The sequence below is a fragment of the Rhopalosiphum padi genome, chromosome 1 (assembly GCF_020882245.1).
Source record: "Rhopalosiphum padi isolate XX-2018 chromosome 1, ASM2088224v1, whole genome shotgun sequence".
NCBI lineage: Eukaryota > Metazoa > Arthropoda > Insecta > Hemiptera > Aphididae > Rhopalosiphum > Rhopalosiphum padi.
Genome location: NC_083597.1, coordinates 54,205,360 through 54,231,878, shown reverse-complemented (window position 1 = coordinate 54,231,878; position 26,519 = coordinate 54,205,360). Strand labels below are relative to the sequence as shown.

Sequence of the window (26,519 nt, the reverse complement as noted above, 5' to 3'; positions counted from 1 at the left end):
CCATAAAATATTAAATCCAAAAATTAACAAATAATTTCCAGACACCCATTCGGAACATATCAGCACATTAGGAATGGTCGTGATATTATCAGTCGCAGTAAAATTCGTCTTCATAAGTTTTGCTTTACTAGCTATTTGCTACAGGTAGCGAAATCAAAATAACACAAAAGTCTTGAAAAATTGGACTGTTTAATTTTGTTTTTTATTATTTATTTTATTAATATATATTTATACATTATTTTTTTTACACAAACAATATTATTTGTTTTTGTTTGTGTTTGAGGTGTGCGAATTTGTTTTTGTTTTGTTTTACGAGCACGCATCGTACTTGTTCTGAAACATTGATACATAATTGTATTGAACTGATTATAAAAAAAACAATTTAAAATCACAAACCATTAAATTACGTGCGATTGTACACGATATATTATTCGTAATTGGTAACCAGTGATACAAAAAATAATAATAATCTCGTTACCTTTTTACATTTAATTGCGATATTTTGGGGGATTTCTCATTTAAAATCATACAACGCTTACGTTTATTTTTTATGTTTGAATTTGTGCATTGTGGAATTCAACTTCACCTCGCCTGTACGGAACGTTACATTGCCGTTTTAAAGTAAACGCTCACAGCACCAACACCGGTGTCTTGGTCATGATACTCATGACTGCTGTCGGAGTGGTGTTTCTGATTTTCACATGTTCTGCTTTGTGTTATCGCCACGTGGTTGTGTACAAAAAGAACCCCTGTTTTTGCTTCAGGTTAGTCAAAAAGCTCAGAATTATACTTTTTTATAGATGACTACTATACGTCTACAATACCTATACATTTAAATTAATTAATCAAAATAGATCATAAACCGGACCCTATTAGCACTGGGCAACCGATCATCTCAATATTATTCCTGTAGTTTCATAAATAAAACAATATACATACCTAATATTATACATGATTATTATGTTGGCACTCTTTAAATTTTTTATTTTTTTGTACAATTTTAACGGAATTTAGCTATAACCTATATACATATATACATAGATCAAATAATATGTGTATATAAAATATAAATCTATGAAATTGTATGACCTGAAAATAACGGATATCGACCGAGCATGCTAACAATTTTAGTTTACTTAAACCGGTTCAGGCGAGGTAAAAAATACTGGACTTGTATTGTTATTATAAATCACAGTGCTTATTGTAGTTTAGTGAGATTTTTATGTGTTTTAATATTGTATTTAATTATAACAATAGGTCTATATCCTTGAACAAAATAAAAAATGAAATTGGTTTTATACTTACTAAGTTTATATTTAAACATGCGATATTAATGCCATCCTAATAGAATAATAATTAAGGCTTCTCTTATATTTTAATTCCCGAACATATACACAAATTACAACACCTGCTTACTTAATATACCAACAGGTTTTTTATTTTTTTAATATTAATAATTTAAGCCTAAATAATTGCTAATGACAAAAAATGTCTAAATAATTATTTTTAAAAATCACTGATTCTTTATTAAAAGTTCGACAATTGTTCTTTAAAATGTTGGTTTAAAATATGTTTAGGCCAGTTTGATTAATCAACAATTCGTTTATGCATTTAACTCTGTGATTAATGTTACCAATGACCTACACACCTATACTTAAATTAGACATTTTGTTAACTCGTTATACTTTCTACTCGAATGCATTAACGAAAACTTATATTTACTAACTGTTTAGTAACATGTACGTGACCCATGCAATTTATACAGAGATTCATATTGCACAGTTATTTATTAAATAACACTCGTATCATATTAATATTTTCTTAAGAACCCAATCTAAAAAAACCATGGGTTAAAATCGCTAAAAATAATACTTCAAAATATTTGTACTAATCGTTAATATTTATTAAGAGGACACTTTATCCGCATGTATATTATCCCCGTCTTATAGACGTACGACATAGTAGAATCCGTTTCACGTTAAACAACCCAATGTACACACTATAAAAAAAAAAAAAAACATTGTTTGTGCAATGTTTTTAATTTTTTGATATCACTAATACGAAAAAAAGTTCTTATCGTTTAAAAATACATTTTTTTTGTGTTTTTCAAACTTGAATAAGGTTTTTAGTAGTTCTGATATCGAAAAAATAAAAACGATGTTGCATAGTCCAAAATTTCCTCTTTCCAGTGCGAAAATGTAATTACTTAACTTGGGCTATAGTTTGAATAATCCTTATACGTGGTGTGAAATTATTTTTACTATATTGTACGTTTGTAAGACGGAGACAACACATGTGGATGAAACGTCCTCATAAATATTATTTCTATATTATATACGTATAATATTACAGCCAAAGTTTTAATTAAAACGGATTGCAATAATTTAGCAAACTACATAATCCGATTAAGCATGTTATTTTTTCAATGCCAATAAAATAAAAATGTAAAAATACAATTACTCGTTAAAACGAGTGAACATTTCATGTATGTCATGTAAAAACTATAATAGCTCATTTAATTGTTTAAAAACAAGTTTTTACTCAATTTCGTTATAAATTGATAATACTAATAAAATTTCACGATAAATAATTTATCACACCTAATATATACAAAAAAATTATTGTAGCACCAGTCATGTAGTTATATTATATTATATAGTCATCACGCAGTAGTGCAATTTGTGCATGGTATGATCAACTTAAGCATGTACCAATGCGCTTTTGGTAGTTTTGTATTTACTTATGTAGGTACGCGTAATAATAATATATTATAAATGCAAGCGTTTATTAGTATGCTCAATGATAAAATCGTGTTTTTGCGTACAAAAATCGCATAGGAGGAGTAGTGAAAAACAAGCAACGGACAAACAAAAGCAATCAATCAATACAACTCCCGTATCGAAACCGTCCAGATTTGACGCCCCTTCTGAAGAATCGGCCGAAGAAATGGCAATGGTTAACATTAACAGAATTAATAAATACGGAAACCAATCGCCATATAAGTAAATATGCTTTAAATAATAATATAACTTTGAACATAGTTCAAAGAAATAATGTTAAAATATTATATTTAATTATGATGCAGTTAATAGTTAGCTCTATAAAATTATTTTGATATTATGCCAACACTAGATTTCAAAATTGTATTCATCTTTAATGGCATAATAATTTTTATACAGTAGAGATATTAGAATTGTACCAATGTATGCCATGTGTTTCTCACCCCTTTGATATTAGATTTTGGTCTAACGGCTTAAATGTGATTATTACTTATTAGATTAAGGGAATCCTATGTAGGATGTAAACTATCTTATATGAGGTGTATTACGTGACGTTTGCTACTCTCTCTCTCTCTCTCACTCTATTTCTAAGAAACTACCACACAGACATATAGTATACCTACTATAAACTAATTATTATAATGATACATTTCGAAACCTTTTATGAAGAGTTCATAATGGTTTGATTGTTTAAACTTTACACAATATATTATGTATAAATAGTAAAACGTCTTGGGTATATTTTTTAAATATATTTAAAAAAAATTAATATCATACGCATTTAAACAATAATATTATAATGTATTCTAAATTAATTTGTATTATAGTCGCTCAGAAACTGGATCCCATAAAATGCTCTTTCATCCGACAAATCATATGTCTCCGAGCACTTCTGGTATTTCTATGTAAGCATATCATAAATATTTATAAACGTATCTTTCTTTTATTTATTTCAGTTATTATAAGAATTGTTATACATGTTTTATAAATATATTTTTTAGGGAGCATAAATCACAAAACTTGTCCAGATTAGGCCTGTGCCCTAACGACGAAGATGACATGAATGTCCAAGGCAAGTTTATTTTTATTTTACTTGTGATTGTATATTATTATATCTCCTCCAGAGATTTCATCGTTGTGAATTTAACTTGTTGAGTGTTATAGTTATATCATATCTATATTATATTGTCACCAATATTTTACGAGTACTGACACTACTCATTTGTATAACCTTCTTTAACTTTCAATACAGTTCTGTCTATTCATTCTCATAATTTAATACCCATGTGTATTTAACTTTAGGTGCAAAAATATAACTATTTTGACCATATTATTTTAAAATGTAAAAGTTTCATTATTTTCAACAAATGTTCGACAGTGTGAACAATTTTTAAGGGGTTTTTGAACTTTGAGGACTTTATTTGAATTATTCATTATAGAAAACCTTCACATGAGTGGACGTGGAAGTAGTTGTGGTCTTGCTCCAGGGTCTGTAAGTATATCTGACATGGAACGGAAAATCAAATCACTTGATGGTTACCACGGAGACTTGTTAGAAAAACTTCGTACCGCCGCCCATAGATCATCGTCTGGTGCCAGATCAAGTAGTGAAGACCTACTATGGCGTACCTTGACTGAAACTGCTGAATCGGCTTATAACCGTATTACAGCTAGTCAAGAAAGACTGTGTGAAGAAAGTTAGTAAAATTAAATTGTGTATTTATATTAACTATTTTCATTTATACCTAAAAATGTTGAAATTCTTTATAATATTCATATATAAATAAAAAGTCACTTAAGAATATGACTAAAAAAATTTTAAATTAAACTATTATTAGGGTTTCGTAATAAAATTAATTATTTCGAACTGTAATAAATATCAATAAAATTGTTTTTTTAGGACATGGACTTCCTCAAAGTCATACTGTTTTATCTGAAAGTGGAGTGCCGACTTGTCATCGACATCCATATCGAAGGCCCAGCAGACGAACAGATATCGGTGCGTATTATGAATATTTACGAGTTTTTGATTTACATTAAATTTTAATAATAATAATCTATTTCTTAAAGCACCAGAAGACGAAGAAGAGACAGCTAAAGAAGTTTCCTCTACAATACGTATACGGAATCTCGAAGACCTTTTCAAACAAATCCAAGAGCACACTGTACGGCACAGTCCATCTGGTTCGGAAGAGAACAGGATGTCCGAAACAGAAGTCGACAGACACTATAGACATGACGCGCATCCTGGGTGATTATTTTTACTCTAATTTTATCACACGTTATAGTATTATAATATTATAATCAATTAATGAATTAAGGACTGAAATTTATATGCAATAAAAATATGATAAAATATCCAAAAAGCATTTAATAATTTGCATATAAAAATGTATCAATAATACAATAAAGTAAAAATACTTTCCTTCTACCTTCCTTGAAGGTAAAAACCTTCAGTTTGGGAAATAGTAGATAATATTCAATAAATTCTCTTACTTTAACAACTTTCCTTTGAACTTTGATATTCTTTGAATCATTAAATGTCATGTAAAAATATAAAATGTATTTACACGGAAAATACACCTACTAATAATTATTAAATGAATACATCAACATATTACAGTTCATGAGCTTATTATTATTATAAAATATTAATATCTTTAAGTCAATATAGGCAATATAGCTTCAATAACCATATTGCGTTTATTATCATCATATTGTATTCTGTAGGTATATGTCGTCGCAGTTACACACCCAGCTGTTTTTAAAGTAAAAGAATATGAATTCTTAACTATTCTCGGATCCCGTTGTAACATAAAAAATTTAATATATTCTTACATTTACATTTAGGCGCTAGTTAATTATAATAATATATTATTAATCGTGTGTAAGAGAATTTCTATGTTATGTAAGTTATTGCTCATTAGTCATTATTAACTTATACGAAAAATTAAAAATCATAGAAAAAAATATTTAACACATGAATTTTTATTTTAACAATTAATGATAAAAATCAATTAACAAAAAAATTAAAAAGATATATAACATCCTTGCCTTCGGCCGTGAGCACACCCCTGAATCTTCGTATAAAATACTATAAATTTTCATAGAGTGGCTGTCAAGGACGTGTACATAGTAATAACAATTAGATTATATAATGATTAAGGTAAGAGTGATGCCGCAATGACATCCTGGTTGACACCCTCGACCTAGGCTGCTGCGATGACCAATGTTAATAATATGAAGTGCTGTGTAATTAATGTAACGGGAATTTTTTTTCTATTTTGTTCATCCCCGACCGTTTTCTGCAGATGCGAAGAACCGAGGTTCGTGAGGGGTTGGTACCGTCCGGCGAGTAGGGCGACCAGCGGCTCGGCGTCGCCGTACCAACAGGCGGCAGCCCGGGCGTCGTCGGCCACCGTCCACTCGACAACAGGTGAGGAAAGCATCTATGAATCGGCAGACCACCCGCCCTCCTGTCGGAACGCGTGTAATACCCCCGACAGCGAAAGGTATGCACCACATGCACAAACCCGTCATAGGCGCTAATTGTATAATATTATAATTAATCGATACAGAGTGATTCACCAAGCATGCTCACCCCCTCCGTTTTTCTTCAATAATGCAATTTTTTTAAATATTTAAATATACTTGAACAAATGCTCTGTGGAAATAGAAGCTCTACCCTTTTCAACTATAAATTATTTGTCGGATACTTTTTCTGAAAATACTGATTAAAAAATTCCAACGAGTAGTTTTCGAATTATTTTACTTGGTGTGCTCCTTAGATAATGGGCTTGAAAGTTATAAGGATTATGATGCTTACCGTTATCTCACTGAATTTTAAAAATCAATATTCATTTATAATTTATAAAAATGGTTCAAGTACCTATAATAAACACTAGATTCAATAATACATTTATTTTATAATTTTATAAAACCATTTTTAAAAACTTTTATCCTTACTATAAACATTTTAATAACTGAAAAACTACTCATTCGAATTTTAAATTAGATAAATTTAAAAAAAAAGTTTTCCACTAAATAATTTACTGAAAAAATTGTGAATCTTATTTGAATAGTAGAAGCTTATATCAGAAAATCACAAGAAATTAAATGTATAATAAAGTGTTAAATATATTTTAATAATTACAAAAATTGTAATTAAAATAAATTCATTATAAAGTTTAAAAAATGGAGGTAAGCATACTTATAGTGAATCATCCTGTATATTACATTACTATTATGTATACGTCATATTATAATCGTTATAAATATATACACGTACTTATTACATATTATAATATAATATATAGTTCCCGAAACATAGTGTAGTAATGATATATTTTATTACATACAGAATGATTCTTTAACACCACAAAATGTCCACGATTTATACACTGGTCAAATATCGCTACTTTCTATTAGGCTATTTCTAACAAACACTTTCTAGTTTATAATTAATTGAAACCCACAAGTACTTGAGTCATATTTTATGAATCAACTAAGAAAATGAGCAGTGTGCGTTAAAAAATCAACCTGTATGTATGTACGTATATGTATTTATAACTCAGTGGTGATTTTTTTTTTAAATATTATATGGCTGATAATTTACATTTAATTTAGAACATTTCAAAAATAATGGTTATTATATTTTAGAAAACAGTTTCCAGAAATATAATTTTCTAAATATTTTTACATTCGTACAGATATAATATATTATATGATTTAAATAATATAATATTCAAAATCAATAATATTTTTGTTTTGCAAGACTTATGGCTATAATATTTACTGATAAATGTTGACTTACTAAAATCGTATAAGCTCTTATAGTATTCTAAATTCTAATAGTTACATATATTCAATCCATGTATGAAACATTTACGTGACCTCAGAATTCAGAAATATGCTTAACCGCCACCGATAAGTTATGATTTATATATAATAGAATAGTATGTATTTTGTGTATATGATAAAAAATATTATTAACACTAGTAGATTTATGAAAACCACGCGTGATCGTTTTGTTTTTTTCTTCTCCTTCTCGTTTCGTTACGACCGCAATAACTCGAACATAATATATACTACACTGGCAGATAAATCGGTTCGCAGTTAATCGACTGTGTCGTTTCCGAATGAATTTCATGGATGTGCAAAAAACAAAGAGAGAAAAAAACGAAACGTTTACAGCTGCTATATAAAATAAATAAATATATGTATGGGATGGACCACTGTTTTTTTCCCGTTCATCCGCAATGCAACTATATAACAAAGCATAACGGGAAGCTACGCGATGGTCCATTCTCTATATTATATTGTAAAATGTAATATTATCATAAACATTAAGTTAGAGAGTATTATTATCACATACTGTAGCCTGTAGTAATGTTTTTATAATAATTATGAAGTTCACTTCGGTAAGATTGAGTTCTATGTAAAGCTATATGTATAAATTCTTATAATTGTTTATAAATATGTTTCAATAACAAAATCATTTTCGAGTACATCGTTGTCCACAAGCCCGTTTTTACTGACTGATAGATTTTACATACATAATAACCATCAAAATTATACTCGGATCGACATACGATAATGACAATGTTCAAGTGAAGAATTTTTTTTTAGTTGTTTATCATCGCCACCGAGTCGTATACAATTTATCATCCCACCAGGTGACTTTACTTCAGAAGACTTTAATCTAAAATGTCTATACCCAATCGATATTTTTCGTATAAGTACCTATAACTAGTATGGAAAAATAGTAAATACTTCTCTTAAAATATTTAGATTTTTATTTTATGATATTATAATCATAATAGTATAGTATATGTTATCAGCTTGCAACTATATCACATCGTAGACTATATTATATATAATTTCAAGACATGCCTACCTTACAAATAAGATTAATGGTTATTAACTTAATTTAAGGCAGTGTAAACAATTCATTTTATGGTTATTTCCTACAATATTTAATACTCGTATTCGATTTTTCAAACAAAAACATATCGACCATAATACCACATCGTTAAAACAATATTATGTTTTTGTTGTAAAATATGTATGACCTTAAGGAACTTTTCTTATTTTTGTATCTAATTATTTACGTCTAATTGTGAAATAAGATTAACACTGCTATACTATACATTTTAAACAATATAGTTTACAGTATTATTTACTTTTATCTGAAAGTTTTATAATGGTATATAAAAACTATGACCAATACAACAGACGGTCACTCGAAGTCACGTGGTGATGATAAATTGTTTAGTGAGCGAATTGCTTTTCCGTATAGAATCTCGACTTGTACAGAGAGTTGGTGGTGAACCAGGTGCATGTCTCGCAAAAGGCAGTAGTTCGTCGTCATAATAACAATATCATCCACCCCGCCGTTCGTGTGTAAAATAAACGTTTTGGTTTTTGTGCTTTCTTTTTTCCATTTCCCCGGAAGCTCGTCGACCAATAGCGCGGTCGGCTAGCATGGACATGCCGGCGGTCGCGGCCATCGCCGACAATGGCGTCCGACAGCCGGCGGCAGCCCGCAGTGGCGGCAGCAGCAGCGCCCGGAGCAGTCGCCGGTCCTCAGCGCACCATCAACACCACTCCGCGTACGACCCGCCGTCGGCCACCAGCAGCGGCAGCGGCCATTCGCCGTCGCCCCGGTGCCGACAGCGGCGAAACGGCGCCACGGACGACATCCGCACCGCCACCGCCACAACCAGTACCATCATCACCGCCAACAACATCACCACCGCCGCCGACAGCAGCAGCAACAGCAGCAACAACATCAACCATCACCGCCACCACCACCACCATCAACAGCAACAACAACAACAACATCAGCAACAACATCGCTCCTCCCCTGCCAACGGCCCCGACCTAACCACGACCGCGGTCCCCGAACTGCGTACCGCGCTGCTCAACAACAAACATTTTCCCGAATACAAACACTGACGTAAATCAAATGCCGCCGCCGCCGCCGGAGGACCGTCGTTCGGCGGTCATCTCTTATCCGGTAACCACCACGACTCGTCACCCTTTTAGAGGTCGTGACGTCAAGTGGCAGAGCGGGACGAGGTGATAGGTCCGACGGCAGCAGCGGCGATTGTTACGCGATTATCGTCCCGTATAAATATTAATTTTATTATTGTGATTATTATGATGAAATAGTAAATTTTTGTGCGAATGGTCGACGGCCATCGCTTGCGCGTAATAACAAATCGTCGTCATTATAATCGTTATTATATACTTAATTATTGTCGTTTGATATATTAGCAATAATAATTCTTATAAATATATATGCGTCGACGTCGTAACCGCCGGCTCTGGTTAGATTAAGCTTAGGCGTGGATCTAAAATGGAGAAGATCTAAATGGGAGGCTACTCATTTTTTTAGAAAAAATACAATTATAATTTTAGTTCACGATAGATTAAAGATGACATTATATAGATAAGATTTTATAACAATGTTAACAATTTTGTTTATGTTAATATATAACATTTCCAAAGGAGGTGTGCTAAAGCCCCTTTCACTTCTCTGCAGAATCCGCGCCTGGTTAAATTAGGTTAGGATCCTCATCTGTACAATTTATACCTAGGTATATAATAAGTACACATTTATACGAGATTGTGTGTTCATATAGTTCACCGACGATAACAATATTATTTATAATATTTATAATGTGTTCGACGCTAAAAACTACAAACAGAAATCAATAGAGTAATTATTATATAATAGGCAAGGCCTATTACATACCTGGGAATCAAGGATTCGGCCCTCTACCCCTTAAAAAATTGTTCCGAGGTACCTATACATGTTTTTATTAACACACCACCATTGATATTTATAATAACTAATATAATAAATGATAGTAAAAACGATTTTGGGGAAAGATGGAGGACAGAAACGGAAATTTTATTGGGTATTATTTATAGTAATAATCGTAGTGGTCAAAATTCTCGGTTCACATTAAATATTCCCACTCAAAATTTTCCCCAAAAATACGTCATCCCGTGTATTTTAATAATATATTAGACTCGTATTCTAAGAGCACTCGGGTGATGGATCACGTCTCTGGGTCACGGAATTTAGCATTTAGCGTTCGTCACACGATTTCCAGTATAATTAATTATTCCAGTTCAGTAAGCCTCAGTCCACTCCGCCCTTCCATAAAACTCATCAAACCTCAACACAATACCATCTCGGTGAGTCAATACTCTTAACCGCTGCCACCGTGATTCTATTTGATGCGCTTACATCTAAATTGAATCTCTAGCGTTTACTACTGGCAATATATAAAAAGTATATCAAAAAGATAATGACAAAATTACGAAGGCAGTTAAATTTATTAATTGTTATTATTAATATTGGTTTGGCTGCGTCGTGTCACACCAAAAAAAGGACGTCCAGAGTATTTCATTTTTTAAACGCAAATAATTGTAAATTTTACTCGTGATTTTACGCTATCAAATCAACAACATGGTAATACATATACTCAATATATAATCTTTTCGACCCTCAATACCTATCCCTCGAGTAATATTCTCTCGTCAATGTTTGCGCTTTTCACGATTTTTTTTTCTTCAATCCATATATATATATAAATCATCTCGATCACGTTTCTTTAGTCCCGATTTCCTAAAAAAATATTTAACAACGCGTTCAGCACCTATACGTGAACAACACTCCTCTATGCGTTTCCGATAACGAATCGACTTACAACGTTTTCCTCTATAATGTAATACGTGCGTTTCGTATGTATTCGTATTAGCTCTATCATTTTTATTTTTTCGCGTTCTCTCTCTCTTTCTCTTTCCCTCTCTGTCAAACGGTAGTTTCGCAAACACTGACTTTATAATATCGTGTACCATCATTTTCTTTTCGCTTTTTTTACCACACAAATGGCTTTTGGATTTTATTCGTATTTTTGTCGCATGACCAACGCTAGATATTTTTTTTGCCGCGGGAAAAAATATTTATAAAAACAACATCAGAGGTTTTTCCGGGTTTTTTTTCTTTTTATTGCGGTCATAAGCTGGTCTCGAAATCGTGTGTGTATTACGTGTATAGGGCGCGAAGCCACCGGAAAATGTGATTCTCGCGTCCCATATTATAATACACATCCATTGTCGGACACGCATCAGTGCATCACGCACTCGATATTTTGCTACGCACCAAATATCATTTATCGATCAATATTCAGTGTAAGCACATCATGCTAGTGTGTTGTATACCTACGAATAAAATATTTTTAAACACTTGTATTGCCATGAATACAATATCAAATTTAATAATAGTCATAATAATAATATACCGATTATGATAATGATTATTATGTTTTGAAGTTCTCGATGCAATATACAAGTATAATATTAAAATATATAATAATATGTACCTTATGCCGTTGTTATATTGAATTTTGTTTTTATGTACATATTTTACCAGGGTTACTTTTAAATATATATCTACATATGTTTAGTGCGGTATAAAAAAATCTGTCTTCTACATGTGTATCTAATTATTATATTAAAATAATCTTGTATAAAGTTTTTTTCCGTAGTGTATATTAAACATGAACGTATTCGTTAAAATGCGCGTACCTAAGTCAGATCCGAGATCGCAACTGCCAAAGTGTTTTTTTTTTTAATAATATGACTTATTATTATATAATAGTTGTATTATTACGATATAATATTATGTTATTGAAAATTACAAATTTATCGATCTTGTTTTTGTCGATTTTTTTTTCTTTATTAAATTTTACTATAAATGTAAATTGTATTGTTTTATTATGAACTATAAAATAGTACAACAGTCTCACTGAAAAACATAAGCCGAAAAATCCTAAACAATCGAAACTACTCGAAATCGTATAAATCACATCGGAAAACGTTTACGAAAAAACAATGATTTCCAATGTGCTATTTACTATACCTCAATCAAATCCGTTTAATCGTTATTATGAGTATGTTAAAAATATACGCCATTTTCAGATTTCTATTAAATCGTTTATTACAGTTAATTTTTTTCCAGCATAAGTGTGCGTAATTATGAATACGTGTTCCTAATGCGTTTACTCCGCCACTAAACACTTATATTTTATTAAATAAATATATCAGGTTAAATTACGAATCCATGTATAATAATGAGTTATGTGCGATAATTCTCGTGACATCTCAGAATGAAGTCACATCTCTCGTTAAAAAAAAATAACAATGTCTCTAATAAAAAAAAAACTTTAATCGTAGTTTTTTATTTATTATAATTATTATTTCACTCAACCCTGCGTGAATATTATAATAATAATATAATGACCATGTATTTGTAATATTTTTTTTCCTGTCTGAATTTGTTGCAAATTCCTAGTTCCCACTCAATTCGTGCACGAATTAAACGAGAGTAACCGTACTATGATAAATATTTTAATTTCTTTGGATATTACTGCAGTAATAAGTAGCAAGTGATATTCATATCACGGATATTCCACGTGTATTCTGATTTCTGATGGATATTAAAAAAATTAGACGCCTCTTACTACATTATATTTTGTCAATATTTCGATCTCGCTAAAAACAGTTACTATCACTATGTCCTACATAATAATATATTATTATTATATTATTGGTAGATGTTTTTTACTTAATGTATCTTTTTATATAGCATATATATATAATATATTTATATTATATGTGTATGAAGTATTTATCATCAAAAATATTAGGTACATATTTATTTTGTCAAGAAATTACTTTGTTACATATTATATAACAAATTTAATTTCTCCGAAGTATAAAATTATCATCAGAAAAAGAAAATACTCTTTACCGTCCCCCCAAACCCAAAGATCTATAGATCGTCACTTTTATGACTTAAAGAGGTCGCAACTGAGGAAATACGAATAAAGGGAGACGGAGAAGATGAGGTTACATCTGCAACCAGGGGTTTAAGGCGTTGGATTTTATTTCAGGAGGTTCCATATTTTGAAATATTATGATAAATTTATATAGAGGCAGTAAAATTGTAATTCTGACTGCAACTAATAAAACATCTGATTGCAGTTTAAGGGGAACCTTTAGAAACAGACTTTCGAACCCTCGTGTATATAAGTATTGGGCACAGAAGCAAAACATCCAAATACCTTAAGAAAACGATCTAGTCGATCGACTGCAATTTCTGACCGGCGGTTTAGACGTAATGATTTATGTACAATATTATATCCACGTGTATATTGTGCTAAAATATCGATATTCTAAATAATAACAAACTAATGTACGAACGCCTCATAAAGGTGTAATATATAAAGACAACGACGACATTGCAGCGATCCTCGTCTGTAATAAAATGGACGAAAGTTGTTTTAAATTCTCGGTTTTTTTATTTTCATTGTCGTTGTCGTTCTTGTTATTATTGTTGTTGCTTTTGTTGTTGTTGATGTTGTTGTTATTGTTGTATACCTAGTGTTTATTCGTACACACGCGTGAAACATGTGTACACCTATACTTTAAGTGGAAAAAAATCAATTCTAAATTTGAGTTAACTATTATTATTATTATTATTATTATTATTATATATTATATTATACACATAATATAAAGACATCATACTGTATTCGTGATTTTGCCCGTAATTAATAAAATAATTGTGTGCGGTTACAAACCTATCTGTAATACTATTATTGTCCGTTGTTAATATTATGATAAAATTCACTGTCGAAAATCTTCTATAGGTATATATTCTAATATTATATATTATTATTATTATTATTATTATATGTGTTTTAATCGATTTTTAGAAGAGATAAAAATTTTAAAAAAAAAACGTTTCATTTGAATCTCATATATATATATATATATACAGTCGACTTACCACGGTTATGAGGTTACAACCTACTATTATAATACTTCTATTATTGTAATACCCCTGCGTATATGATGTGTGTAGTGTCGGTGCCAGTGGGGGATGGTCTTTCGAGGGAAGAAACTCGAAAGTCTGTGGGACCCGGTTGGGTTTCATTTTTTATGACCATCAAACAACTGGCCCGTTAAGTACTCTGCACAATAATAATATGATTTTAACAGAGGACCTACATTAATTTCGCTTTAAATCAAAACCAGTGTGCGTACATTTTTTTCGCGTATGCAGTTTTTTGTCCACGTTTCAAAAATTCGTAGACAATATCCGGGCGAACCCACTACGTTCACTTATGACTTAATAATTAATAATTGTCATTGTATACGTAAAACGACGGTAACAATAAAATGTATATTATTATATTGTTATTGCCCATAATTGCCGCCGCCACCACCGTCGTGTGTTATATAATATTGTTATGGTTTGATCGTTTGATCTTTTAAAACCCCATTTGTTTTACTTTCGAAATGTGTAGAACGATGATTAGATTAAATTCAAATTGTTTTAAATGTATTGATATTATTATTATTATTAATCTGGTATATTTTAATATTGTGCGATGTTATTTCTACACTTACATACCATATTATATACTTTATACATTATATTGGTCATATTGTGCGTTAAATATTAGTATATATTATCATTATATTATTATAATTATTATTTATTATTAATATGATAACGATATTGTTTTATTGACATTTTTTATTTTTACTTGTAGACGTGTGCAGGGTATTTAAATTATTATTATTATTACGATGTAAACAATATAGAGTTATTATACGGCCCGTAATCATATAATATAGACCCGTAGTAATTTGGCCGAGACGTGCGTATGGGGGTAGCATCTACACCACCTACTAAAAATAGAATATACTTGATACGTTATTATATAGTCTATAGACAACTGCTCAGACCGCAAAATAGTAGCTGTCATACATAATCGAGTAAATATGGGTAGTGGTTAGGTACCGCAAGGTTTACCTATATACCTACCTACCTCCATGGGCTGCCAAAGGGTTTCAGTCTATTATCGTCTACCATTCGAATCTCGTTTCGACGCGGCCGGTTCCGTTCGCGTTTCGCACACCTTTATTTAAACATACTTACACGTTACACCACTTACACCCATGTATCCGAAGCAGCGTGATTGTGAACTTTTTACCTAAAAAAAAACACAACACGATTGCGCACCAAAATATTAATATTATAGGCAAAAATATAACGTGATAGGTAGCTGTATAACACACAAAAAATAGTTTATAAACGAAAAGGTGGTTCAAAAAAATTCAAAGCAATAATAACTAATTAAAAGAAAACAATTCAAATTTGAAAATAACTATTTAATAAAAAAAATTATTCCCTCGTGATTTTTACCCAAAAATATAGTCAGCGATACCTTTTCTTGTTTAATTGAAAATAATTCTCCAACCGAAAACTTAGATTTTTCTAATTATTTGTTAAACAGTTATATATCCCACGATGTATTATGTATTTATGTATATTAATGTCTCAATACAAATGTATGAAAAATTATAATTTTAAATATGCAATACTTTTATTGAAAAAAATCATATAATGTCATTTTTTATTTTCGTGTGTAAACTTTTTTGGTGCTCAATCGTATTGTATTTGTGGTGCCATCGGTAAAAAAGGATAACTTACAATGGTGGACTATATCGGCGGGATATCGAAACTTTTTCTGTTGGACCACACAGCTAGTGTAGTGAGTTGTTCGTACAAATAATAATTAAAGGCATTTCCACCCGTTTATGGCTGTAGAAAAAACATATTGAATAATATTTATGTTAAAGACATTATAAATATTGTTAAAATAAAAGTGGCTTATTAGACTTAATAAAAAACCATAAACAATTAGGTACATTTTTTTTTAGTTTAATATTACATTCTCTTATTAAAATATGATTTATCTTGTTCAGTAGTAGCTAACTTTAGAGCAACATGTCTTATAAAACTTCGAATTATCCACTATAAAATCACAGGACAAAACAAATTTGAGGGCCGATAAAATTCCCTGGCTGAATGTGCACTGGCAACCTCTATATTTTTCTTGGTATGCAATCATATCGCGTTTTATTACCAACTAGTAACTACCTACCAATCTATACAATTGTATTAAAGTTACGCAATATTATAATGTTAAATCGTACATTACACAATAGTTTACTTCCTCGTAGGTAGAGAGATGTTCCGACGGCCTTTACGGGTTTTACGGCTTTACCTTACCAGTTTCGTCCATAGCCCGAGTAGTGTTATTCCGCCGCTGCAGACAACACCTTCATAATACTCAAATCTTTCGGGTACTTAGGTAAAGTCCCATACTTTACGACGACGTTTCCGGCCGCGATGCGCGAGCGAAATTTTCCAGTGACCACCCCATGACAGTATTATAATATTATATACCACCCACACTGACATTTCATACAACCCGCCAATATGATTCTTTTCAAAATACCTATATATACGTATGCATAATAATATAACGACGATGAATTTCTCGATATCATGTAGTAATGTCACTATTATTATTATTAATATATCATTACGATGATACATAATAATAATAATATCCAGAAAAATTATTATAATTATTAATAGATATAAGTATATAATATTATAAAACTTTAAAATATATAGGTATATAAAAAATACGACGGATAAAAATATTCTGGCGACCAAAAAAACGAATTGTCACTGTAACGTCCAATTTTCAATTTTTTTTTCCTCGGTCATATATGGTTATATAATAAATAATAATAAATAATTATAAAATGTAAATACGTATATCCTAATAATATAATAGACTCGGGTGTAACGGATACTAATATATTATTATATGATTTGATTTCTTTCTCGATCTACCAAAACCAAAATAACTGCGAGTAATAATAATATTATAAATTTAAATGTTTTGTAGATAATGTGTAAAAAAAAATAAAAAAGTTCTATTGTTCATTATAAATATATTATATTATTGTGAATTATTTTTTTTTTTTTTTTTTAATATTATTTTGGTTTTTAAATACGTGAGACAGGACTCGCGTATAGTAGTTTGTAAGGTCATTACGTCGTCTACTTGTAAATATAATACCGATAATAATATTATACATCAATTGATAATGTTGTATTATATATTAGTAATATTATATTATATTATATATGATAATGTTGTAAGTTTAAGATTACCAGTTTGAGTATTCTGTGCTCAATTGTTTTAGCCATTTAGGCTACAATATATAAGTGTCACTTTTTTATAGATAAACTTTTTAGGAACAATAATATAATGATTATTATTATACAGAAACAAAAAAAAATATAAAATAATATTGATTGTAAATAATAATTTATCCATTCTGAAGGTATATTATATGGTAACTAAACAATGTGATTATATATATATATTATATTATATATATATATATAAAATAAAAACTAGAATTTGGAGTAAATCAATTAAGATTGTCGTAATAAAATCCTAAAATCCCTTCGCCACAGCATGTACTTCCTAACAAGGCCATAGCCAGCAAAATATTTAGGAGAGGAACAATGCCATACCTGAAGAGGAGTTGGGGGTTCAACCCCCCACCCCCCCCCCGTGTTATATTATGTGGTAGTAAAATAATTATTTTAATCTCTGTTTTAATCAAAACACAATTTTTTTTAGCGTTTACCGTAATACCTTCATAGTAATGACTCCAGTCATCGCAACAGATTGTTAATTGTATTGTGTTTTACTTTAAAATATCAAAAATAGTGATTTTTTCCTAATAGCGAAATAATAGACGCTAAATACACCGAAATGGTGTACGCAACGTATATCCTGTTTAACTGTTTAAGAACTACGTAGTACATTTTAAAATTTTCTTTGATAAAAAACCAGAAATTTGTTGAAAAACTTTAAAAAAATGTAGGGGGGCTAATCCCCCCACCAATTTACGCCTATGAATTGTATAATAATAAAATACAAAATTACAAATTTGTATTGGATTCAGTGATGGTTTTGAGGAGGGTCATGGAAGTGATGGAACCCTACATTGTCGGCAGGAGGGTGAGAGGCTGGAACCGGCGGTACTTCGAATGCGAGTCATTGGTTTAATAAAAACGTCTGGGAATATAAAAATATTAATATGTACTATTAAAAGAACTTTTAAATTTTAATACCAAATTCTGGCTATACTTGAAAATTAAATAATTCAAATATAATAAGAAATAAGTATAATATACTCAAAACTCATTTATAAAATGATAGTGTTTGTTTGTATGTTCGGGATAAACTCCAAAACTACTTATTTAATCGTCGTGCAATTTTCTTTAATTAAAGAGGACATCACAGAGAAGGATATAGGCATAAATTTAGTCCGATAAAATTATAATTAGTTATTATTAATTAAAATAAACGTATAAATTGTACACTTATATATATTATGTAAGTATAGCGGGTTTCCAGCTACCTGTAACCTGACCTTTTTTCTTTTGTGTGTGTTTTATCGGCGAGTAGATATGAATAATTGTTCCGAGAAGTAAAGTACTTTCCGTACCATGTTATTTCAACAATTTTATTATCATAGGTTTATAATAGATCAGGTACTAATATTGTTATATATTATACTAGCATGTCTGTTTAGTTAGCAAAAACCACTGGAAGAGACGAGTTCTTTGGTATATAAATATATAATGACCAGTGGCGGCCCAAGGCACGGGCGAATCCGGCAATCACCCGGGTCTCCAGAAGTGCATTTGTAAGTGCTCAAAAAATTGTAAAAACTTATGTTTTAGTAAAAAAATTTTTAAATATTAACGGTGTGTAATAATTACATTTCTCTATAATAACAAATTGTTATATAGGTATTTAAACTATATTTTTATGGGTGCCTATAAAAAATTTGCCCGGGGCGCCATAGTATTTTGGGCCGGCGCCCGGCACTGTATAATGTTTCGCTTATACTAAAATGTTAGTATGGAATGTTATTTAATTAATCTATACTAATTTATAAAATGATAGCGTTTGTTTGCATGTTCGGGATAAACTCAGAAACTATTTATTCAATTGTTGTGCAGTTTTTTAAATTAAAGAGGTCATCACAGAGAAAGATTTAGGCATAAATTTAGTCCGATAAAGTTAATTAATAATTAATTATTATTAATTAAAATCTTGGGCGGAGCCGAGACGGGTATGCTAGTTAAATTTACAGATTCATTTGAATTACAAGATATATCATAAATACATACATATTGCAATAAAAATGAAATGTTGAATAACAATGGTCATGGTTTCAAATTAAGCTTTTTAATCCTATCGCAATATACGTAGATATTTTTAAACAGAACTAGATGCAAATACAATATTTGGAAATTTAATTTTACGAGCGTTGAACGTCTGTAATCAATTTTACATTTAAGATTAAGTAACAATTTAGATTGTTGTAAGTTTTAAAATATTACAAAAATAAAATAGAGTATGCTTAATAGTCTACAGCAAAAAGATGAAAACAAATTTCTTAACATAATTTTGCAAATTATATATTATTGAGTAGTTATACTAAATTTGCTTACCTCCTTCTTTGAAGTTTGGTCAATCCTCTACTGATAGTACTATTTTTTTTTTCAAAATGTATATGCTGTAAAAAAACTCAATTTCAATGAATTTTTTCCTTGTTTGATGAAAATTTTAATGCTAAGCTGAATTGGTAAAATTTTCACAAGACCAAAGTCAAAATCAAGTCAGTATTCAAAATATTTCTGTACGTCATAAACTTTATTTTTAAAGAAAAATATAAAGCAATAGTTATTTATTATTTACAAATTGGAGTATTAAGATAAATATGTTAAAATTTAAGACTAAAAGCTGGTACTGCAGTAGCTCTTGCCAAATTATTTATATGAAATCCTTCATCTTCTTTGAGTTGTTTGTAATCCCTACCTCCCGATGGAGGTTTTGGACTGGCTGCTGCTACTTTTCTTGCACCCCCTTCACTCTTAGCTGGCCATGTCGGGAACATTGCTGGGTCTACAGCTAATGGCAATTCAGAGAAGTATTTCTGTTGAAGTGCATCTTCAGCCGTAACACGAGCACTCGGGTTATAAGTAAGCATTCTAGTGAGAAAAAAAAGATAATGTAATAATAATCAATAATAAAATTTAAAAATTTAAAATTAAACTCACTTTCTCAGTAGATCATAGCCAATATCTGTTAGAATACCTTCTTTAGTAAACCTTCCTTTGAAATTAGCTGGAGGACAATCAGGCATAGAAGCTTTTGTAACTAAAGACAAACTTGAATATCCAGGCCATATTTTTTCATTAGGTGTACCAAAGGTAGTAAAAATTTTTTTCAATTGGTCATACTCAGATTTACCAGTGAACAGTGGTTCCATTAAAAGAAACTCAGCAAATATGCATCCTACCGACCAAATATCAATTGGCGTAGAATATTCCTGGAAAATCAATTTAACTCAAATGGATGTAATCACACATATTATATAAAAATATAATTTTACTAACCTTAGCACCCAACAGAAGTTCAGGTGAACGATACCACAATGTGACAACAACTGGTGTATAAGCTTTTAATGGAGAACCATATTCTCGAGCTAAACCAAAATCCCCAACTTTCAAAACACCTTTATGACTTAAAAGCAAATTAGACGTCTTCAAATCTCTATGTAAGATCCAATTATCATGTAAATGATCGACAGCCATTAAAAGTTGTTGCATTAAACATTTTACTTCAGCTAAAACCAAATATTGTAAATATTAAATACAATTTTATTTTTACCAATATGAAAAGGTGATATAATGACCTACCAGCAGTAAATGATTGTTTTTTTTGCCTCATAGTTTCCATTAATGATTTCATGTCGTGTTCAACGTAATCCATTACTATAAAAATTTTATCCATATTACTACCTACAACAATTTCTCTCACAGTCACAATATTTGGGTGTTGTGATTTTAAAAGTGTGCTGATTTCTCTCAAAGATGTGATTGGAAATCCTTCTTTTTCTTTTTCCATTTTCAATCTTTTCAAAGCCACGATTTCATCAGTTTGCTTCTCTTTAGCACGGTAAACCACACCATATGTTCCTTCTTCAATTCTAAACATTATAAACAAATTAATCAAATTAAATTAAATAAGGATTAAAACAAATGTCTGGAATTCGTCAGCTACTTGTGCTTGTACTTGTTTACTATGAGTAGTGGTGGAAAAATCTGGTCATCTATTTGGACCTTGAATTATTATACAATGAATAGAACTATTATCTAAATATTTGAAGCCAATGTAACTAAGTAAGTTTGGATTGTAGTATTGCACAATAATCTACTACGGTATAAAAATTGATAAAAATAAAAATATAATATAATAAATAACTAAACAGGTTAAAAAATGAAAATGTTTTACGGTATTACTGTGGAAAAATACAGACTTATATGTATAATAGAAATTCACCAACAAGAGACTCGTCAATGTGGTACACATTCTATGCTGTAGCTCTATCTATTGTATATGATCTAAGGTATGGACCCTAAGTACTACCATTATCTATTCACCTATTTAAACATTGAAATTCTTCTACACTTCTACATCCTTGTAGAGCTGGTAGATATTCTTTGGGTAACAAAGGTGGTGATGAGTTTTTTTCTAATGTAATATCCATTTGAATTTCCGTATCTACTTCTGGTGATTTTGATTCTTCTTTTACCGAGTTACTGCTACTAGACTTTTCTGTAAAAACAATATGACTTTAAACTTAACAATGAGTTTCTGGTTAGATAAAGTTCAGAGATCATATAAAAAAATAATATTGCTTGTACGCAAATTATTTTCTTTCGGTACATAGCAAGAGAACAAAATATCTAAAGTTTATTCTATACTAATTTAGATGAAAATATAATGAAATATAAAACATAATTTTACACTTAAAAAAACAATTTTATTAGCAGTGGTGAATCAATACAAAAAAAATTAATAATTAATTGAGACATTTAGCTCTCTGTATTTTACTAATTACACTTAATTAATGATTAAACATACCACTTGATTGAGAACTTTTAGAAGATGAAGTTGTTGAACCAGAACTGTCAGTGTCATCACCAGAATCTTGACCTGATTCTTCAGATGCTTCTCCTTCCGATTTATCTTGATTCAATGGTGGAGTTAAAGAGTTTTCTTCAGTCTTAACTTTATTATTATCATCTTCATGTTCCTCATTTTCGTTTTCAGAATCAGATGAAGATGAATCGTTTGATAACACTACTAAGTCAGGCACCATATCTGGCCCTTAAACAAAATGTGTACATATGAAGTAACAAATATTAAAAACCCGTTATTTGATACAAAAACTAGGTAAAAAAAATCATGTATTAAAAAATAGCAAATAAATTAACAAATTTAAGCTTGAAAAAAAAATATATAAATACAAAAATATGTCTACCTTGTTCCATTGTTATTTCTTGAATAAATTAATAAAAAAAAAAATTAATTTCCAACGATATATTTTTAATATAATATCACATTTATATTAACGTATTATATTCATTTATTATGTACAGTAGAACCCCTCTCGTCCGCCACTTAGGTTGATCCAATCATAGTATTATCAATATAAATAATTTAAAAATACATTTGGATTTGTCAATTTATAGTAGATATTGCTAGTTTAATATTTCCCTAATTAAGGTTCTGTGCATTCTGATAATCCGACCTTTTTTGCGTTCTGACCACACCCCCAGTCAAGAAGGTGACTGATTAGAGAGGTTTTACTGTATTATAACAAAAATAAATAATTAAAACTTACGAGGTCTATCCAATGTCTTATAATATTGTTCAATATATTGATCTCTTTCTCGGTGAGATCTACGATTGTCTCTTTCCTCTTCATCTTCTCGTTTTTTTAATTTTACATTAGAGGAGTCTCTAGAATCAGTATCTTCTTTTTTTTTATGTTTGTAATCTGTAGTACGATACCGTTCTTCTTTTTCCATTTTTTTTTTTTGTAAAAGATTTCTCAAATCATTTTCCTTTAAAAATAAATATTCTTACAAATAAATATATATATACTAAACTATTGACGTTATTGAAATTTATTTTTGATTACATAATTTGAAATAAATACAAACAATTGTTTATTAATTAATTTTTTATTATTATTACTTTTCAAGTGATTTACTTTTTTGAACAACTTAAAAGAATTTTAATTTCATATTCTAAAGCAAAATATTTTTTAAGAATTTTTTATCAAGTGTTTAAAAATTAAACACTATATAATGTTTAGAAAATCAGAGTAGATACATGGAGTTGTATAATATAAGCATCTCCCCTAATAATATTGATTTTAAACCACTCATTTTAATTCTTAACTAATAAAAAAATTATGTTGTATAGTGATTAACACAAAAAAATATATTGATAAAGATGTTTAGTTTTTAAAATAATGAATTATACTTTAAAAAAATTGCATTATATTATTTTTTAACAATTTTTTTATGTTCACATATATACACTATTATATACCTTAAGCATTTCATCTCGATGTGGCTTTTCGTGTTTTGAATGTTTATCATGACCATAATTACTCCTTTTCTTATAACGATCCCAATCACCATTTTCACCTCTAGATTCTACTTTATAATAGTCATCATCCTTTTTCGACCTTTTGTTTCTCAGAGAAAATTCTTCCTCGCTGTAAAAATAAATAAATAATTTAAGGTATTTTTATTTGGCTCAGATATGAGTCAGTGCCTAAGGTGGATGATAGTTTTAAAATAGGTAAAGACTATTAAAACTTAACACTAGACACATTATTATATTATTAATTATTAAAATCACAGAAGACACAACTGTGTATTTTTATTCATAGTGTCATACAAATTAAAGTGTCTTTGTTTGATCTAATAAAATAAGGCAATTTTTTTCTATAGATATTTTACAATTTTACATTATTTAATATATCATTAATAAATTAAACTTTTTAATCTGGTCAATATTGATAATTTTACTAAGTCTGTTTAGGTAATAATTATAACAAGTATTACCGATTATGTCTGTGCTTTCGTTTTTCAAGATGCCTGGAATGATGTTTTTTTGTTGGATCCTAAATATTTAAATAAATTGCATAATAATTATAAAAAAATTTAGTTTCAACAATCACATATTATAACATAAAATATAATTACTTTTGAGTGTTTATGATGACTTGTTACTTTATGTCTCGACTTGTGCACCCTAGCTTGTGGTGGTTTTATTGTTAATGTATGATCTAGAGCAACGTCGTCTTCATCAGTTGCTCCGTTACTAAAATGTTTTATACAGTTTGATTAATACAACAAAACTTAATAAGTACTACACTATACTCTGTTTAAAATAAAAAACCTAGTAGAAAATCGAATCATGCGGAAGGTATTACTAACTACACAGCAAGCATATAAATAGTTGACTCGATGGGGTGAACAAACAGATATTGTCTAACTGCTGGCAAGAATACTGGTCGCTGCCAGCTAGGTTTCTAATTTTGAACAGAGTATAGTAATTGTTAATAATAGCAAAGGAAAATTATTAAATTTTACATTTTTTTAGCATGCAGTTTATCCTCTCGGGTTTTATCTCCTTCAATAACCCTACATGGTTAAAATATTTAGAAAATACATTAGCAACACAACACAATAATATAATATTATTAAATATTAGTAATATAAAAAAATAACTAACTATTCTTTAAGAGGACTCATAACCACATATGTTATCTAAGTCTTACAAATTAACAACATAGCAAAATATTTTATGATCACAGTAATAAATTTTAGCCTGTTATTTTTAAAATCAGAGTGAATAAACCTATCATTAAATGCTCTAAATAATTATCTTAAATTTAAATTGTATAATTGGTCAATTGACTTTGATTTTAAAAACAAAACAAAATAAAATAGATTAATATAATCATACAATTTGCTATAATATACATCTGTAAGATAGAGACAACACATATTGGTGTAGTGTCTTCTAAATATATATTTGGGAATTTAAATTTAAAAACATTCTTTAAATGTCAATGATCTTTTTTTCTGTTAATCTGTGTACAAACATTCATTTTTATAAATTTTATAATACGCTTTCTTGAAATTAAGAAAATATTTATTATAATACGTAGAATTGTTTTAAAAATGAAAATAAACGAAAAATTACAAAGCTCGTTATAATAATGATTAAAATTAAATGAGCTTGTACTCAAACAATTTTGCACAATGTACGTTTCGTAATTATTTGGAGAATGCTATCCTTTTCGAAAGCGTATTGACAATACCAAAATTGAATTGTTAAATATTATAACCGTTACCTGCTTGTTTGTGAATTCGAATCCATAGTTCGTTGAAATATAATAAATTATTATTAATCGTACCTAATTGTTTAGGTCGTTTTTAATTTCATTTTAGTTATAAGAACTTAGCATTTGCCATTTTACATTTAACAATATAGACTATAGACATATTGTTATTATGTTAATATTTTATAATCAGTTTATCGCCATGAAACTTATCATTATTTATTATTATTATTGTATGGTATTTATTTATCTCCCGCGCGGACAGGCCACCAGTGTTTCAAACATAGACATAATAATAATAATTAATATTGTGTGTGTCACAATCTTGATCTTTATGACCGTGGTTCAACCATAAAAGATTTTCTATGGTCACAATATCGTATAATATCTTCTAAGACCATGACCATGGTCACAATAATTGTTAACTAGATACTGCAGTGTAACCAGACTCAAAAAGTTTAACAAAAAACAGTCGCAATTGTC

The 26,519-nt window shown here is 29.6% G+C and overlaps 2 protein-coding genes across 7 annotated transcripts in view; one reads left to right on the top strand and one right to left on the bottom strand.

The window, feature by feature from the left end:
- The window catches only part of LOC132917264 (disintegrin and metalloproteinase domain-containing protein 11), a 235,925-nt gene extending 218,042 nt beyond the window's left edge, over nucleotides 1-17,883 (top strand). For 2 of the 5 annotated variants that reach the window (XM_060977914.1, XM_060977912.1), the window contains exons 20-28: nucleotides 623-764; nucleotides 2,838-3,002; nucleotides 3,608-3,685; nucleotides 3,782-3,852; nucleotides 4,220-4,477; nucleotides 4,681-4,779; nucleotides 4,851-5,031; nucleotides 6,092-6,216; nucleotides 9,235-17,883. In XM_060977914.1, coding sequence (XP_060833897.1) covers nucleotides 623-764; nucleotides 2,838-3,002; nucleotides 3,608-3,685; nucleotides 3,782-3,852; nucleotides 4,220-4,477; nucleotides 4,681-4,779; nucleotides 4,851-5,031; nucleotides 6,092-6,216; nucleotides 9,235-9,737 — 1,622 coding nt within the window. In that variant the 3' untranslated portion in view covers nucleotides 9,738-17,883. Of the gene's footprint in view, nucleotides 1-41; nucleotides 145-622; nucleotides 765-2,837; nucleotides 3,003-3,607; nucleotides 3,686-3,781; nucleotides 3,853-4,219; nucleotides 4,478-4,680; nucleotides 4,780-4,850; nucleotides 5,032-6,091; nucleotides 6,293-9,234 lie in introns of all 5 variants that reach the window. The other 3 variants (XM_060977913.1, XM_060977915.1, XM_060977917.1) reach the window with 3 other exon arrangements.
- A 2,569-nt stretch (nucleotides 17,884-20,452) lies between these two features.
- On the bottom strand, nucleotides 20,453-26,210 carry LOC132931881 (cyclin-dependent kinase 11B). 2 transcript variants are annotated; one of them, XM_060997951.1, is made up of 12 exons: nucleotides 26,049-26,210; nucleotides 25,282-25,332; nucleotides 24,892-25,009; nucleotides 24,751-24,809; nucleotides 24,230-24,398; nucleotides 23,514-23,736; nucleotides 22,751-22,996; nucleotides 22,267-22,441; nucleotides 21,523-21,812; nucleotides 21,220-21,449; nucleotides 20,881-21,152; nucleotides 20,453-20,811 (listed from the first exon to the last, which is right to left on the bottom strand). In XM_060997951.1, the coding sequence occupies exons 1-12, from the start codon at nucleotides 26,072-26,074 to the stop codon at nucleotides 20,544-20,546; spliced, it is 2,127 nt and encodes a 708-aa protein (XP_060853934.1). In that variant the 5' UTR covers nucleotides 26,075-26,210; the 3' UTR covers nucleotides 20,453-20,543. The 2 variants fall into 2 exon arrangements, with proteins under 2 accessions (XP_060853934.1, XP_060853935.1); XM_060997952.1 differs by lacking the exon at nucleotides 25,282-25,332.
- Between the last annotated feature and the right edge of the window lie 309 nt (nucleotides 26,211-26,519).

What these genes read in the sequence shown, in the direction of transcription:
- LOC132931881 (XM_060997951.1), bottom strand. Translation starts at nt 26,074, where the DNA reads ATGGATTCGAATTCACAAACAAGCAG. An exon ending in TAAGACATTGGATAGACCTC is followed by an intron (nt 22,997 to 23,513) that starts GTAAGTTTTAAT and finishes ATTTTGTTTAAG; the next exon opens with GGCCAGATATGGTGCCTGAC. An exon ending in AACTTCTGTTGGGTGCTAAG is followed by an intron (nt 21,153 to 21,219) that starts GTTAGTAAAATT and finishes TTGATTTTCCAG; the next exon opens with GAATATTCTACGCCAATTGA.